Genomic DNA, 18523 nt, shown 5'->3' with positions numbered 1-18523 from the left:
GCATGCCTTTGATAATGCTAGTTAGCCAGCCTCACTAGCTACCCTGGAAACAACAAAGTGGCTAGCACTTAACAAACGTTAGTAAATAGTCTAGACAGAACTCTTCGAAAAGGTTAGTAATTTGTTTGCAACCACAGTGAAGTGCAGCACTGTCATAGCGAGAACTCACATTGTTTGTTTGTTTATCCGATCGCTTTTAGGCCGCTTCATTGCCGTCATACATTTGCTGCATGCATCATAAATATGAATATAAATATGGTATTCTGCTGTCATTCCCAGCGCTCCCTACACCGTCATGTCTATTGATTTTGACAGTGCTGCTCTTCAAACGCAGCACGATGATGAAGATTACGATGAAGAGGACTATGCAAGAGAGCAAGAGGTAAAACGCATCATGCACAAACCACCAGGTTGTCTGACTTGATGGGTTTTGTTGTACAACAAATCAAATCTATATCAAATGTGACACTTTTGAAAAGTCACTTGACTCCAATGTACTGCAAAAATAATGCAAATAATTGCATTATGCAGTTTGCATTTGAGGAAATGCCTTGTTCACAGTTCAGCAGGTACACATAGTTAGGACTCATCCCAGCAACTTTGTGTAGCCGGTCTGGACTGACACTGCCTGAAATTGAACTCTGCATTGTGTTCTTTTGGTAAATAGACCAGGTGGGAGGCTGCAATTTCTTCGCCGACTAGAAGAGGGCGTTTATCAACGTTTATTTCTGTGCACAACAAACAAAATGTACAGCAGCTTTAGCACACTTGCACAAGTTTCCTCGTCGTCAGCAGTCCAAAAGGTGACCGACGAGACTCTTTGCAAATTAAATGAAACAATAATGGACCTACATACCTGTGCACAACAAACAAAATGTACAGCAGCTTTAGCACACTTGCACAAGTTTCCTACAGAAAAGAAAAGTACATTAAAAAACTAATTCCTTAAACCTAACTCGTACAACAAAGGTGCCTTTACATGCCGTATATAATACAAGCACATACTGGGGGGGGTGAAGCGTGTAACATATTAATATTTTATATACGCATGGGTTACATCTGCACTGTAAGATTGTGTTGCTTGTTATTGGTCTTCTTTCTGGTTGGTCAGGTTGAAACTATGTGCCATGGCATTGGCCTACTTTCACACTATGAATGCGGTTATTTAGTGCACCATGACACTATACTATACAGAAAGCTGAAGAAAAACAACAGGACTGTTTTAATGTTATTGATTGCCGACTGTTGTTTTCCTTCCCTGATGGATCCTGTGCATCGCAGTCTCACCAAATGGAAAATGTGGAATGTTTCTGCTCCATTTAGCTTTGCTATATGTTTTGTCCCAACAATGCTTTTCCTTTTGGAGCAAAATGCACAAGTTCTGAGTGGAGCCGACGACATTCCAGACACTCTTTGGTTGTTTTCCAATTGGATTTCCTGTTGAAGCAGACATTTCCTTGCTCAATGTGTCGATGGCTTAATATGGTTGAGGATACGGTGCAAGATTTTGAGAGCATTCAACAGTCCTTGTGGGAAGTAAGTCCAGCTGGTTTTATTTGTCCAGCAAAGTCATGTAAGTCTGTTACATAGAAAGAAGTTTTGATAGTGTTTTAAATCAGCAAAATACGGCAAGATAATGCAACTATTGTTATCATCAGTGTACATGTTAATGCATGACCACAGAATGTTTATCAAATGATGCAACGTTGTTTATTGTTTTTAGAGGCCTTCATAGTCAAAATAGGTGTATCCCAATGACGAGGGTTTCAATTTAATTCTGATTCTTTTCAGAGGGAGGGTCATAAAAAGGTTGCATGGTTGACCAAAGTTCTTGGATGAAATGTCTGTCATGTTTTTTTTTTTTTAATCATATGACCTTTTTATGAATGACTTATTAATTAGCATGAATTTCTGCAAGGACTATTAATAACGATCATATAAGTATCAAACCATTGAACATGATGTAGCCTATGTAGGTGTACACGCTCACCAATAATGAGTATTTTTAAACAGCTTATGAAAAACCAATGGCACATATGTTGTTGTTTACGTGTTGGAGAATAGACAAAGTGTAACTTAACTTAATGTTAGTTCCTACTAAAGTGTGTTTGAGGAAGTCAGTGCTGTGATTTAGAATATATTGCTTTTTAACGCAATAGTCATTTATTGACTGTCCGGAGTAGGAGCGGGACCTACATAGCAACAGCGCTATCACTGTTGCTAGGGAGCCATATGTCCCAACTGCCAACTGGAATCAACAGTGACAGAGATGAATATGGGCATACCTGGAACACTAACTTCACCATGGTAAACAAGTAAAGTGAATAGAGTTAACGTGCGGTTTGGTCAACTTCCTGGCTAAAGTTAGCATTAACATCAGGTAAAATACACAGCATTAGTTAGGTGGATATTTGAATTAGCCACCTATTCACAGTATAACAAACTTTTTGACTCGCGGGCAACTTTGATTTAACAAAATTGTCCCGGGAGGGGGGGGCAGAATATATATTTAATACACACTATTTTACGCTGATAATTCTGACAGTCCGCATTGAATTATTAGTCTAATTTTATCTGTAAAAGTGTCATACTATCAGCTGTCACTATCAGACCACAGCAAATTACGAAATTTAATTTTACAGTTTTGTTTTTTCTGAATCAAACATCCGACTTGACTTATGTTGCCAGCTGTTGTTAAAATTGTTAAAATTTGAAATATTTAGAAGCAGTTGATGTTTGCTAAATAATCACTAATAAATACAATAAATACAATAAATCATTGACAGTTACTATGGTACCCATTATGCCATGGTATGGTCATATCACCTCATACTTCGGTAGGTGACAAAAAAAAACAAAAAAAACCTTTAACCATATTAGGAAAGCAGGAAGTGATCAAATTATTATGTCATTGTATTATGTCATCGTACTTCGGTACGAGGTACATTGTTAAAAAAAAACAACAAAAAAACCTTAAACTGTAGTATGGAAAGCAGGAAGTGAACAAATGTAACAGTGACTGATTGTAAAAGCACCAGATGGAGGGGTAGGATTTAATAAGATTTGCTTCTTCCTACTCCTTTTGGACATGTGGAACTGGGAACTGATTATGTGATGCATTCAATTGTAATCTGATGCATGTTCAAATGAAATAAAACCATTACCATTACTATAGAAAGCAACTGGCGGGCCGGATTCAAACGCTTAGTGGGCCGCATGTGGCCCCCGGGCCGTAGTTTGCCCACCCCTGGTATAACGTATCATTTGTTTGCTGCTTCAATACTGGCATAGGATCCACCTCATTTATTGTTTTGCGTACCTGATTGGTTGAACGAAGTCCCGCGTAGTCCGTCAAAAATCAAGTGCGGTTGCACGCTGTCAATGGTTGAAATTGATGAACGCAAACATTCACTCACCGGCTCTTTTGGTTTGTTATGCCGCTGGCCAATCACCGATCGTAGGCACCAGAAGTTAAAAACTTGAACGGGAGAATCGGAATGTCAGAACCGGTTCCAAACGATGCTCCAATGACAGCATTGTAAGCTAGCTGAAATGAACTGTTTTTCTCATGTTACAATGCAAAAAAAAGGGAATAAATATGTGTTCGTGTTTCACATTAGGATTGACAATGATGGGCAAAATTCCCAAACAAGTCCAGTTCCCCTTTAAGGTTTGTCGATTTTTATACAGGACTCTGCTGAATTCAAATTTTACATTGTTTTATATTGCCATATCGTGATACATCCTAAAAATATCCATATGGTTTCATACCGCTTAGCCCTAATTTTTAATGTTTGCTAAACTCGGTGCTAACCTGTAGTAGGACAATCACTGTGGATAATGCTACGTAATTGGTTGAAACGCAAGTCAATCAATGAATAGAAATATGAATTAATTGTGTAATGATCTGTATTGCCGTATCTTCCTGACTACTAGTAGTTCAAATCATTCACTCTCTGCGACTGGCTCCAGGACTTTGTCGGGATTGGTAACGGGACATCAGCCAGCATCACCACCGACATAGCAAGTGTTCTTGTTAAGGAAGATGTAGTCACCCATGCAATTCCTACTGCATATATAAGATATATTTTATGACACTCTCATTTTGTTTGGGCAGACCTGGAGCAAATTGCCCTCTTATTTTGAAGGACGGCCAGGACAGGAAGTATGTCCTGTGTGTGTGTGTAGAATGTGCTTGTGGGTCTGTCACAGTCACAAATTTTGCTGGTCGGTATTTGTGCTATTAATTATCAACAATACTTTACTTTATTTAGGGGGTTGAATATCGATATACGATGTATATATCCCGGTATTTTTTTCCCCACTAAGTGAGTTTAGACGAAATCGAACCCAAAATGTGCGTGTCAAATTCAATCCATCCATCTGTTTTCTATGCCGCTTATCATCACTAGAGTTGCTTGAGCCTATCCCAGCTGTCTTTGGGTGGACTGCTGAGTGTACAGCGTGAGAAGCCGCCGGCCGTGGCCACACAGGGTACATTAATACAAGCGGTTAGTGCGCAGACCTCAGAGCTAGGGTTCAATTCCACCCTCGGCCATCTCTGTGTGGAGTTTGCATGTTCTCCCCGTGCATGCGTGGGTTTTCTCCGGGTACTCCGGTTTCCTCCCACATTCCAAAAACATGCTAGGTTAATTAGCCACTCCAAATTGTCCATAGGTATGAATATGAGTGTGAATGGTTGTTTGTCTGTATGTGCCCTGTGATTGGCTGGCCACCAGTCCGGGGTGTACCCTGCCTCTTGCGCGAAGACAGCTGGGATAGGCTCCAGTACCCCCTGCGACCCTCGTGAGGAACAAAGCGGTGGAAAATGAATGAATGAACTAGTGTGTAGTGGCGTCTTACAAAGAACACAAAAGTCATCACACAGCAACTTAACACTCAGATTTGCACCTCAGAAATAGACAATCCAGTATGAGTTTAGGATGGGGGGGAGATACATCATTTTCAAGTTTTCCCATGATGCATTTCATTTGAGAAAAACATTTCATAGAAAGCATAGAACATGGTGGATGGTGCCTCTGACCACCAGAGGGAGGCAGACGTCATTGCAGAGCCCCAATGAATGCATTGCTCAGACACGCAATGCCTTATGGGAAAACTTTAAAATGTTTGTTTGACTTTTCATTTGAAATTCATTCTTTAAATTCTGGTATATGTTTGTATGTTTATCAGGCATACATTTTGATTAAGTTGCTGTGTGATGAGTTCAGTGTTCTTTGTAAGATGACACCGTGGAGTCAGAATGTTGTTGATTTATATTTTGATGACCAAAAATCAGCGCGAAAATGCGCAAGGCTACGCCGTACCGCCATTTTTTTTGTAAAATTGACTTTATTAGCCTGTTGCTGCACAACCATGACGACTCATTGCCATGTGTTGTTTTCATCAGCTCCACAAACTGCTCACCGACCTGCCAGATGACATGCTTGAGGATAGCCGAGACTCCTCCTCTCCAGAGATGGAGACCTCCGGCTGCAGCAACAAAAACATGACAAACAGGTAACACACACACACAAAGCGATGCCATGTTTTTCTGAAAAGGCGGGAAGGGCAAGAGTTGGGGCGGGGGCACGTTGAAAGTATAAGGACCCATGTTGCGTTAACACGACTGGCTTTGCCTAATGGAGTGTTCTATTTCTACATGATCTACACAGCCCACCGCCCGAATGGACTCAGCAGTGGTCAGACCATCCCATACCCACCTCTCATCAGCAGGCACGGTGTTTCTTTTTACTCTTCCATTTTTGGGGGGGAAGAATAATAACAACTACTGTTTATTTTGTGTATTTAAAGGCTTATGATCAAAGCAGTCGTGGGTTTCCTTATGACAATAAAGACGTTCGGATCAATGGTCATCCGCATCACGCTCAAAATCAACCTCTGGCTCTCATGTGGAGCAACAAGCAATTACAAGATCCAGACTTCACCCAGGAAGACTACACAGAAACCGGCACAGTAGCGGTCGAATGCACAGATCTAACCTACGAGTCGACGATGCACCCCGGAGGCGCTAACAATCGTGTGAAATATAACGGCGACGGAGGAGGCGGTGATAATGACTACGGTGACCGCCACAATCCCAGAGTGCATTTTCAAGTAAGTACAATTCTTTGTTTGCGTACAGATCAGCAACAGCAGCCTCACAGCCGAGGTCCTTAACCCTTGTATTATGTTGCGGGTCAATTTGACCCGTTTCAGTTAAGGTTAACAAGGTTAACTAGCATGATTTGTTAACCCTTGTATTATGTTGCGGATCAATTTGACCCGTTTCAGTTAAGGTTAACAAGGTTAACTAGCATGATTTGTTAACAAATCATGCTAGCATCATGGTAGTTAACCCTTGCATTATGTTACGGGTCAATTTGACCTGTTTCAGTTTTTGTGTTAATGACCCTAGATGAGGAAAAGTCACAAAATTCCGTGAAGAAAAAGAAAGGATAACCAGTACTTTGGTCAACACAAAAACTGAAACGGGTCTAATTGACCCGTAACATAATACAAGGGTTAACAAATCATGCTAGTTAACCTTGTATTATGTTACGGATCAATTTGACCCGTTTCAGTTTTTGTGTTCATGACCCTAGATGAGGAAAAGTCACAAAATTTCATGAAGAAAAAGAAAGGATAACCAGTACTTTGGTCAACACAAAAACTGAAACGGGTCAAATTGACCCGTAACATAATACAAGGGTTAAAGGGGAACTGCGCCTTTTTTGGAATTTTGCCCATCATTCACAATCCTTATGTGGAAAAAACAACCAACATTTCTTTCCTTTTTCTTTGCATTATAATGTGAGAAAACAAGTTAATATGAGCTAGCTAAGAATGCACGTCTATTTCGACTATGAAGCCTTCAAAAAAATCAACAACGTTGCATCATTTGATATACATGCTATGTTCGTGTATTAAAGGGGACCTATTATGCTCATTTTTTGGCCCTTTGTATCAAGTCGTGGACTAACACTATAGAGCAGCTACACACAATAACAAGTACACAAAGCATTCTAGTTCTTCCACAATCTGCACCTATACAGCTGTATTTTTTTGCATTTTGGGGTTACCGCGAAAATGGTCTGTTTTAATGTATTGAGTGTATTCCGCCCACGTTCCTGCCTCCAGGCGCCCACTCTGCTGGTCCCAAACATGTAAGGGCACCTATGATGCTTTTTTCCACTTTCCTGACCTGTAAATGTAGTTAGAATGTAGTATTCTGGTGTTAAACCATGCCAAAGTTTCACATAATGAGGTTTGTGCATTTGGAAGTGAGCCCTGAAAGAAGTTTGGGATGGCTCAAAATGCTCCGTTTTAAAAGGCGTGGTTAAACCGTTTCTTTGTGACATCACAGAGGGGCGGACTTCCTTGCCACCATCAGGCACAAGTGCTTGGAGTTCCTGGTTCAGCTTTTACAATCACAGTAAAATTCATTACATAAGGATAATTACATAAGGATCCATACAAGACAATTTCAAGGTAACTTAACCTACGTGTTGCATTAAATGGGCCCGAGAGCCAAAGTTGTCCAAAGCAACATATTAAAATACATGTGAATCAAGTACAATTGTGCAAAAAGAACATTTCACATACCCCAAAATAGTTCTATCATCCTCACTTATCCCAGCTTTTTTTTTTTTTTAATAAAGCAAAAGGCACTCTTAGCTACTGCTAATCAACATGTGCTTTATGCTAATGTACTAACATTTGGACAGCTCAGCAGGGCTTTACGTTAAAAACCAAAATGACTTGCCCATGGGGAATCCTTAAGGTGAGAACTACTTGCCCGAACTTGCCCCATGTAAAATGAAAAGACTGCCATAATGATATCATATATCAATATATGCTGATAATTCATCAGATAATAGTACTGATGCATTGTATTTGGAGGAATGTCTGCAAAATTGTGTAGATGTATGTTAACATGGCAAGCCATGCTACCTTACACATGGTAGTCGTAGTAAGCAGTGATATTTAGAAGTTGTGCACCACAATGAAACATTATTGAATAGACACATTTGTGTACTAGTAAAGTGTTTTTAATCCAGAAAAAAATGCTCAATGGTCAAACAATAATTTGTGAAGCAAAGGTGAGAAAAATACACAGATAAATGAAACCGCTAGGTTTTGTAGCTTGTGCAAAATCAGCACTTGGTATCGGATCTAATGGGTGGTGTTTCATTGTGACCACTTCAAATTGTCACAGCAATGTGATTCACTCACCTGTGCCATCATTTGATTTGCTAACCGCTAATAAAATACTTGTTTAGGAGGCACTGCTTCATCACTTTTTGCTGTTTTCCTTCACAAGTTGTTGAAGAATTAGACCATGTTGGCAGGGACGCCATGATAGATGTTTTCCTAGTAAAACAGGGGTCGGGAACCTTTTTGTATCTGTGAGAGCCATATACATTTTTTTAAACGTTGAATGCAATAAAATGTGTGCATTTTTATGTAAGACCAACAGTTTTAGATATAATGGGCTCTAATTACGTAGACCAGGCACACTACCCCACGCCAATGGGGTGTGGCCAGCACACTTTCGTGAGCAGCGCAGTGTCTAATAATAAATCTAATACTTGTTGCCATTAATACAACTTCTGCTGCTGCATAATTTTGCACCATGCTCTGTATATTTCATTCTTTTGGCCATCTTCGTCAGAAGGCTTGGTTCTGTAGCTTTAGCTATTTGACCAAAGGAGGAAAGTCTACATTTACATGTTGACATCTTAATGACCGAGGTAGACTACCGCATTACCCAGTAATAATCCAGTTTTGGTGTTTGACCTGGAAAATATCTTCAAGAAAGATGGATATGGTCGGCCGTATTGCAGTAGAAAATAGATGGACGGATTAAAATGCATAAGAAAGTTGTTGATTTTTAATATTTTTAACAGTCATTTCTGTGATGTTTACTTTAAAATGTTAGCAAAAATACATTTTTATTGTGGTAAGAAACGCTTGAGAGCCAGATACAGTCATCAAAAGAGCCCTACCTGGCTCCCGAGCCATAGGTTCCCTACCTCTGTAGTCAAACGATCGCTGATTGGTTGATCGCCAACAAGAACGGGTGTGGGTAAAACGCGGATTGTGGATTACGGACCGCGGTCTAAATAAAGGATTCTGATTGGTCCATTTCAAGATTTGCGAGGATTGGTTTGCGAATTACCATCGGAATTACGCAGTCCGTGTTTTACCAACACCCAACAAGAACCGCTTTAAAAAAAACTCTTGGCAGTACGGCATGCTAAAGTGAACTTGCCCGACGGGAATATTAATGATTGGATTTACTTTCCCCAATTTTGTTTTAACTTGCCCCGGGCCATCGGTACATCGTTATTGTCGAGCCCTGGGTTATCTGACTCTTCGAGGGATAGTTCAGATGTTTTGGACGTGAAGTTGTATGACACCTTCATAAAACAGCAACTCACTCCCTGCTTCGTGTCCTGAGCAGAGTTCTGGTCAGATCCAGCTAGTTGCTGGGGACAGTTAAGTAAAAAGTTTGGCTTCTCACCACGATATACGTTCAAAAGCGTAATACATTTGCATCACAAAAATGTGTGAATTTGGATGAAACCAACTTTTTCTAACTTTCTTGCCTCAAACATTATGAAGCAACTGTAGGCTCCAACATTGCCCCCCAGTAACAACAAGCGACATAGAAAATAGATGCATGAGCAGATGTGTACAGTGTAGTCAATAAATACACATACTGTACTTTCTTAATCTCAGCGTTCCCGTATTTGTTTAGAATCCACAGGCTGGAGTGCAAAGTGTGGACAAGTACACAGCCACTTCCAATCCTCCCCATCAGATGTTCAGCTCAACGGCCACACACCAAGATCATGTGTTGGACCATCTACAGAGGGAACTGCTTGACTCAACACAACGTAAGTCTCACAACCATGTTACCATGTTACCATGCCCCCCCCCCGAGTGGAGCACCCCTAGTGAACACATATTTCTTTCCCATTTCTGTGCATTATAACACCAGAAAACAAGTTAATATGAGCTAGATAACAATGCACCTCATTGGGACACACCTATTTCGACTATGAAAAAACCTCTCAGTGTTTTATGGTTTGATATACATGCTGTGGTCATGCAAGAAAAACTACATTGATGATAACATGTCATATTTACAGTGTCTTGCTGTATTTTGATGATTTAAAACATTACCCAAACTTCTTTCCCCGGCGCATTGATTTCATTTAGTGGAAGCATTTAGCTTCCACTTTTCCCGTCAATAACAGCAGCATAGATACAGCAACAACACTTACAATGTCCACTCTCCTTGGGATGGCTGTGTCTTCCAGCACAAGACCTGTGCTCCAGTCCTCGGGTAAAAAAAAACGCTGACAGCAAACGAGCATCTTGTTGAGCCTTTTTGTGTAAATATCGTTTTCCGTGTTAGCTGCTACAATGACAATAGTGCTGTAGCTTTTTAATATACAAGTCTGTTATGAAATAGAACATTGTTGGAGTTTTTGTGTTTTTTTTTTTTTATGAGGGCTTTCCCATTACATCCATTGTTAGCTAGCTCATATTAACTCGTTTTCTTACACCAGAATGCACAGAAAAGGGAAATAATAATTTGTTAATGTTTCACATAAGGATGATGAAATTACGAAAAAAGAGCACTACTCCTTTAAGGCGAGCTGAATTTAGTGAGGAAATCAGATTTGTACGTATAGTTGTGTGTGTGAAAGTCAGGACCCCCCCTCGTTAAAAACAGCATATATATATATATATATATATATATAATTTTAAATAACATTTCTAAAAATATGTTAAAAATTATATATTAAAAAAATATTCATATTTATCGTGCAGACCTACCAACATGTACAAATTTATAGTACCCAACAGACAATTTGTTATATTTTCCAGGTTTCACTTTCAACTTCAGTCTGTACAGTACGGCTAAATGAATACATATTATTAATATTAGGTTCTCTAGTATTTCATATCGCTGGGGGGTGTACCTGGAAAAAAAAATTCTGTCCCATGGCGGGAGGGGGCGCATGACAGGAAATAATTGAGAAGAACTGATGTAATGTGAAAACAGTGTATTCCACACCACATTTGGATTTGCAAACGAGCTACCGTCTGCATTGACACACAATCAATATTCACACAGTAATGAAAGTGACACTGATTCACCATCAGAAATATGGGATTTTTAATTTGTTAATTATTTTAATTTCATTATTTAATTTAATTGTGTTATTTTTGGATCTCAAACTAATAAAATAATATTATCAGCAATAATTTTTAGGACAATTATCACCCAGCAGAATGTGTTATTGTGACAAACCTAGTTATGGTTAGTCATGTGTCAGTCATGGAACAAAAGCGCTCGTCCGTGTACACACTGGTAGTCCTGCAAAAAACATGACATGTTACAGATGCTGTAGAGCAGGGGTGCTCACACTTTTTCAGCATGCGAGCTACTTTTAAAATGACCGAGTCAAAATGATCTACCCACTACAAAAATGCAAAACATCTATTTATTTTCAAATGTATTGAGGATTATTTGTACGTACAATGTATGTTGATGTACCTTACATAACCAAATGAGCCAATATTGCAAAACACACATAATTAACTATTAACATTTTTTGTAATTACCTGAGTTTACTTTGATGACTTGCACTGAATTGAACCAGCCAGGGATGCATAGTCCGGACAGTAGCTGCTGATAGCCAGCCTCAAGCACACTTCCAAATGTTTATCAGTCATGGATAATATCCGTATCATAATATCCGTATAATATTCCATATCCGTATGGAAGTGATATGTTTTTTGCCTTTTTACTTGGTCCAGTTTTTTGCCTTTTTACTTGGTCCAGCTCCTTCACTCATTTTAGTGACCATAAACTTTAGCGAGGGCTTAAAATCTCGCAATTCGCCGACTAGCTTAGCACTTTGCATCGTTGTTTACGCATGAGCGGTGACCTAAAGGTCAAAATTCAGTTGTCATCTGACTGGTTGTCCTGTATGTCAATCAAGTAACGGGGATGGATGATAGGCTGACATCGTAAGTTCTGCTGCACTTAGAGACGTTGTTTGATTTGATTGGTCGCCCGAAGGGCAACATTCAGTTGTCATCTGAATGGCTGCCCTGTATGTCAATCAAGTGACGGCATTGATGCTGGGATGATATTTTTGTAATGTCACGCCGCGATCGACCAGCGATCGACCAGTACCACCTCCGCGATCGACCGGTAGCTCGCGATCGACTTAATGAGCACCCCTGCTGTAGAAAAACGCTAAACTGATAAAGCTACTTACCATTGTCTTTTCTTTAGAAAGTCGGGACTGTACAGTCTCCACTTCCGGATTGGATTCGGGATCCAACACAAACACTGTTTGTTAAAAGCGGACATTTTGAAAAGATAAATGGCCATTTACTGTATTTTCCGGACTATAAGTCGAACTTTTTTTCATAGGTTGGCTGTTCCTGCGACTTATACTCCAGAGCGACTTATAAATGAAAAAAATGTTTATGTTCCATAAACACTGGACACCTTTTGTGTTCATGTGTATTATTGTGTAGCTGAATAAGCGTTGTGTTAGCATATCTTACACCTATTCAGCCTGTTCTCTATTCTTTTATTGTTACAACTTGCCTTCCAAGATGGCGTAATGTCTGTTTTGGTCAAGTAGTTTGGAAAATAAATTACCCTAAAAAAAAACACTTATACTCCAGTGCGACTTAGGCATGTTTTTTTACTACCTAATGATGCATTTTTGGCCTTGTGCGACTTATAGTCCAGAAAATATGGTATTATCCTGTTAGCTGCACCAACTAGAAGTGTTTCTATGCCGTGCCTGGAGGCGAACCGTGGGTGGAATACATTAAAACAGACCGTTTTGGCGGGAAGCACGAAATCCAAAGAAATCCATCTGAATAGGTGCAGGTTCTGGAAGAACTTGAACGCTTTCTGTGTTGGTTATTGTGTGTAGCTGCTCTGTAGGAGTCCACAACTCAATACAAAGGACCGAAAAATGACCATAAAGGTCACCTTTAAAGGAGTCCATGACTGAAGTCTTTTTCTGAAGTTCTGAGGTTTTTTTTTTTTTTGCAATTTTAGAAACTGCTGACAAGGAGCAACTTGCCCAACTACAGATTTTAAACAAGGCTCAACATCGGCAAATTGAGGGCATGGAGCAGAAACTTGAGGACTCAAAGCGCCACGTGAGATCCCTTGAGCATCAGTTAGTCATTCTAAAAGGTATTTTTTCTTTTCAGTACTTTCATTTGAATTTTGTACTGTATATTCATATTGTTGATATAGTGTGTAGCAATCTTGGGCTTGGTTTTAAATGGGAAGACAACACTTTGATGGATTCTGCAGATGTAACGGGGCACTACCCTATGCTGAAGTCCGAGCTCATTTCTGTTTAGATGAGAAGGGTGGCTTTGCAGTGAGCCTTCAGGAGTCAAATCGACTGCTGGGTGAGGCCAACGATCGAGAGGCTGAAATGCAAAGCAAACTGAAGCTGATGGAGCAGCAAATACAGACCTTGAATGAAAGAGACCAGGAGGTGAGATGTGCAGTAGAGGTTTTCGTAAAGCGGTCTTTGCGCTTTACACTTGCACACATTTGCACACGTCTCAAAAGCGTGAAGACTAGTTTGGGCACTGATTGTCTTCTGTTTATGCATAAATTACACACTTGGCATGCAATTTGTGACTGAAAATGCTGTGCATTGGACCAAAATCACCAACTTATTTTCGCCTAAATAAAACTAAAATCATGCTGTTTGCTAACAGCAGAAAGGACACGCACCAGCAAATACAAATAGACGGTGTAGACATTGAAAGGGTGAAGGAAAATACATTTCTGGGGATCACAATAGATGAAAATATGAGCTGGAAACCTCATATTACAAATATACAACATAAGGTGGACAGAAATATTTCAATATTGAACAAAGCTAAATTTGTTCTCAATCAGAAATCACTCCACACTCTTTATTGCTCTCTGCTTCTACCATATCTTACTTATTGTGTGGAAATATGGGATAATAACTATAAAAGCAATCTTCACTGGCTAAATGTACTGCAAAAAAGGCCAGTAAGGATAATTCATAATGCCATAATACAAGGATGAAGAGTCTTGAACCAGTCATGATGTGCTATATATATCACTATATTGACACTTACTATGGTACACATTTTGGCATTGGATGCTCATATCACCGAGTACTTCCGTACGGGACAAAAAATTAAAAAAATTTTAGTAAGTAATTTTTTTTTTTAAATAAACTATATTATGAAAGCAGGAAGTGAACAAATGTAAGAGTTAGTGATTGTAAAAGTACCAGATGGAGGGGTAGGATTTAATAAGCTTTGCTTCTTCCTACTCCTTTTGGACATGTGGAACTGGGAACTGATTATGGGATGCACTCAATTGGAATCTGATGCATGTTCAAATGAAATTAAACCATTACCATTACCATTACCTTGTGGAGTGTTGTTTACGTCTAGTGCGTGACAATTGTTCCTGTTGACCATCATTGGGTCACGCTGAGTCAGCATATCAAATTTAATTTAATTTAATGTTTGTCCCGTACGGAAGTACTGGGTGATATGAGCATCCAATGCCATAATGTGTACCATAGTGCGTGTCAATATAGTGATATATATAGCACATCATGACTGGTTCAAGACTCTTCATCCTTGGATTTAGCAAACATCAACTGCTTGTATTGTTTCTTGAATTGGCTCATCGTTGTGCATTGTTTGATTTCCTTACTCAATCCATTCCATAGTTTGATTCCACATACTGAAATGCTATGGCTTTTTATAAATATAAATAAATCTAGAAAGAGTTGAATATAATGTTCAATCATTACAAGCACGCTGCAGTCACGGTCGTCTCTCTGCAGCCGGGTTAGCACCGTTAGCGCTTCTGTCTTGCGTTCCCCGTGATAACCGATGGTAAATACTGTATAGACCAGGGGTCGGGAACCTTTTTGGCTATAAGAGCCATGAAGGCCAGATATTTTAAAATGTGTATCTGTGAGAGCCATATACATTTTTTTAAATATTGAATGCAATAAAATGTGTGCATTTTTATGTAAGACCAACAGTTTTAGATATAATGGGCTCTAATTACATAGACCAGGCACACTACCCCACGCCAATGGGGTGTGGCCAGCACACTTTCGTGAGCGGTGCAGTGTCTAATAATAAATCTAATACTTGTTGCCATTAATACAACTTCTTCTGCTGCATAGTTTTGCACCATACTTTATTATTTATGTATATTTCATTCTTTTGGCCATCTTCGTCAGAAGGCTTGGTTCTGCAGCTTTAGCTAGGCGACTATTTGACTAAAGGAGGAATGTCTACATTTACATGTTGACATCTCAATGACCGAGGTAGACTACCGCATTATCCAATAATAATCGAGTTTTGGTGTTTGACCTGGAAAATATCATCAGGAAAGATAGATATGGTCAGCCGTATTGCAGTAGAAAATAGATGGACGGATTAAAATGCATAAGAAAGTTGTTAATTTTGAATATTATTTTTAACAGTAATTTCAGTGATGGTTTACTTTAAAATGTTAGCAAAAATAATTTTTTATTGTGGTAAGAAATGCTTGAGAGCCAGATACAGTCATCAAAAGAGCCCTACCTGGCTCCCGAGCCATAGGTTCCCTACCTCTGGTATAGACCAATGTGGTCCGCAAGTAAAAAAAAATGCTGAGTTGGATTCATTTTCGGTACAAAAAATGGCTTAAAATGGTATCAGAACTTTTTTTAATCAATAAAAGTGACCTATTTGGGTGATATTTCTAAAAGAGTTTTTTTTTTTAAATGATGCTATTTGTCACACCTGCAAACTACTAGCCTTCCTTCCCCTCACCCCCTCAGCCAGTGGGGTCCGACACTCACACTGCGGGCTAAAACGTGTGTATACATAAGTATAAACAAGGCTGAAGTTTCTCTTAGCTGTGCTGCATTGCGGTCATCATACAGCGTCCACAGACAGGACTTGAACATGATGTGATGATGTCATTCCAGAACACCAAGAAGCAGAGGGTGGCTGAGGCCGCTGTAGACAGCATGAAGCAGCAGATGTCGGAACTGTGTCGCTCGGACACTCTGTCCAAAACACGGGAGCAGCACGACCGAGACGTGGCGGCCATCAAGGAAAAGCACGAGGCTGCGGTCTTGGCCTTACAACACAAGCTTGATTCCATGTCTCAGGCTCTGAGTGAACAGGTTGGTCGTGTTATTGAGTTATTAATGTCGCGGTCATGTATTTGGGAGATGAGGTGAGGAGTACTCTTCCCCAAATATTCTCTGGTTGAGCTCAGACGGTCTGAAAACCCTTAGAGTGGGGTGTGTTTTTCCACTCACAACAACATTTGGTTCATCCTTTGCTCTGCTTTTTTTAGGACAGAGTTGTTTGTTGTAAAAGTTCTATTGTAAACATCCCAGGTGTCAAAGTCGTAAACATCCCAGGTGTCAAAGTCGTAAACATCCCGGATGTCAAAGTCGTAAACATCCCAGGTGTCAAAGTCGTAAACATCCCGGATGTCAAAGTCGTAAACATCCCAGGTGTCAAAGTCGTAAACATCCCAGGTGTCAAAGTCGTAGACATCCCAGGTGTCAAAGTCGTAAACATCCCGGATGTCAAAGTCGTAAACATCCCGGATGTCAAAGTCGTAGACATCCCAGATGTCAAAGTCGTAGACATCCCGGGTGTCAAAGTCGTAAACATCCCGGGTGTCAAAGTCGTAAACATCCCGGGTGTCAAAGTCGTAAACATCCCGGATGTCAAAGTCGTAAACGTCCCAGGTGTCAAAGTCGTAGACATCCCAGGTGTCAAAGTCGTAAACGTCCCAGGTGTCAAAGTCGTAAACATCCCAGGTGTCAAAGTCGTAAACATCCCAGGTGTCAAAGTCGTAAACATCCCAGGTGTCAAAGTCGTAAACGTCCCAGGTGTCAAAGTCGTAGACATCCCAGGTGTCAAAGTCGTAGACATCCCGGGTGTCAAAGTCGTAAACATCCCGGGTGTCAAAGTCGTAAACATCCCGGGTGTCAAAGTCGTAAACGTCCCGGGTGTCAAAGTCGTAAACGTCCCGGGTGTCAAAGTCGTAAACGTCCCGGGTGTCAAAGTCGTAAACGTCCCAGGTGTCAAAGTCGTAAACGTCCCGGGTGTCAAAGTCGTAAACGTCCCGGGTGTCAAAGTCGTAAACATCCCGGGTGTCAAAGTCGTAAACATCCCGGGTGTCAAAGTCGTAAACATCCCGGGTGTCAAAGTCGTAAACATCCCGGGTGTCAAAGTCGTAAACATCCCGGGTGTCAAAGTCGTAGACGTCCCGGGTGTCAAAGTCGTAGACGTCCCGGGTGTCAAAGTCGTAGACATCCCGGGTGTCAAAGTCGTAGACATCCCGGGTGTCAAAGTCGTAAACATCCCGGGTGTCAAAGTCGTAAACATCCCGGGTGTCAAAGTCGTAAACATCCCGGGTGTCAAAGTCAATCACACACGGGACCAAAACTGACCTGGGTTGTGGGCTGAAGAGGATAAATAAAATGAACGTGCAACATGTAATAGAGTCAATGAATGATCAATATAATCGATATGGACAATTGGCATTATTAAATAAGCTCTGCTTCTTCCAACCCCTTTTTGGACATGTTGAATTGTGTAAATGTAACCACGGAATGTTCCGGGTGATATAGCAATATTTAAAAAATATCAGTACACTTTAATGACACCTATTATGCTCGTTTGTGCCCCCTTGTATTCAGTTTTGGACTCCTATAGAGCAGCTGCACACAATAACCCACACATAAAGCTTTCGAAATCTTCCAGAATCTGCACCTTTTCCAGCGATATTTCCTTAGATTTCCAAAACAAAATGCTTCAGGATACCAAAAAAGTACTCACGCTAACAACTCATCCACCATCATACCATGTTTTTGTAATTTATTCATGCATTTGTGTGTCTTGTTAGCAATAGTAAGAATAAGTAGAATGGTACTGCATGTGTGCAGTTGATGAAGAATACATTCCCAATCATCATACCCTAAGATTGACTAGTGACCAATGCAGGGTGTACCGCATGTTTAACACCATCCATGTTTAACCTTCCTGTTATATCAAGATCCATGAAAACTTGTTTTTTTTTTCAGGATGAAACGTCTTCTGTTTGCCTTAATTAGTGTCATCAACATATAAAATGGAAATGGTTTATCTCCCATATTTGCAACAACCCCCTGCATCTTATGTATATCACATACAGCCCCTGACAAACCAAACCATCCCCAAACCATGATTTTTCCTCCACCAAACTTGACTGTTTTCTGGGTGAATCTTGGGTCCATGCGGGTTCCAACAGGTCTTCTGCAGTATTTGCGGCGATTGGGATGCAGTTCAATGGATGATTCTGCCACTTTTCCACTGTCCATCCTTTCTGCAATCTGTGGGCCTTGGCAAATGCAACACCATTTTTTTGTTGTCTTCTGTTTAATGCTGGTTTCTT

At 40.2% G+C, this 18523-nt stretch overlaps 1 protein-coding gene across 3 annotated transcripts in view; it reads left to right on the top strand.

Annotated features, from left to right (window-relative positions):
• The window catches only part of cep152 (centrosomal protein 152), a 52870-nt gene that overhangs the window by 584 nt on the left and 33763 nt on the right, over positions 1-18523 (top strand). For all 3 annotated transcript variants that reach the window (XM_058087351.1, XM_058087350.1, XM_058087352.1), the window contains exons 2-9: positions 280-382; positions 5411-5520; positions 5676-5736; positions 5815-6117; positions 9764-9902; positions 13109-13249; positions 13423-13562; positions 16053-16253. In XM_058087351.1, the coding sequence (XP_057943334.1) occupies positions 296-382; positions 5411-5520; positions 5676-5736; positions 5815-6117; positions 9764-9902; positions 13109-13249; positions 13423-13562; positions 16053-16253 (1182 nt within the window). In that variant the 5' untranslated portion in view covers positions 280-295. The remainder of the gene's footprint in view (positions 1-279; positions 383-5410; positions 5521-5675; positions 5737-5814; positions 6118-9763; positions 9903-13108; positions 13250-13422; positions 13563-16052; positions 16254-18523) is intronic.

Source organism: Doryrhamphus excisus, chromosome 11 (genome assembly GCF_030265055.1).
Source record: "Doryrhamphus excisus isolate RoL2022-K1 chromosome 11, RoL_Dexc_1.0, whole genome shotgun sequence".
Lineage (NCBI taxonomy): Eukaryota > Metazoa > Chordata > Actinopteri > Syngnathiformes > Syngnathidae > Doryrhamphus > Doryrhamphus excisus.
This window is presented reverse-complemented; position numbering and strand designations above follow the sequence as displayed.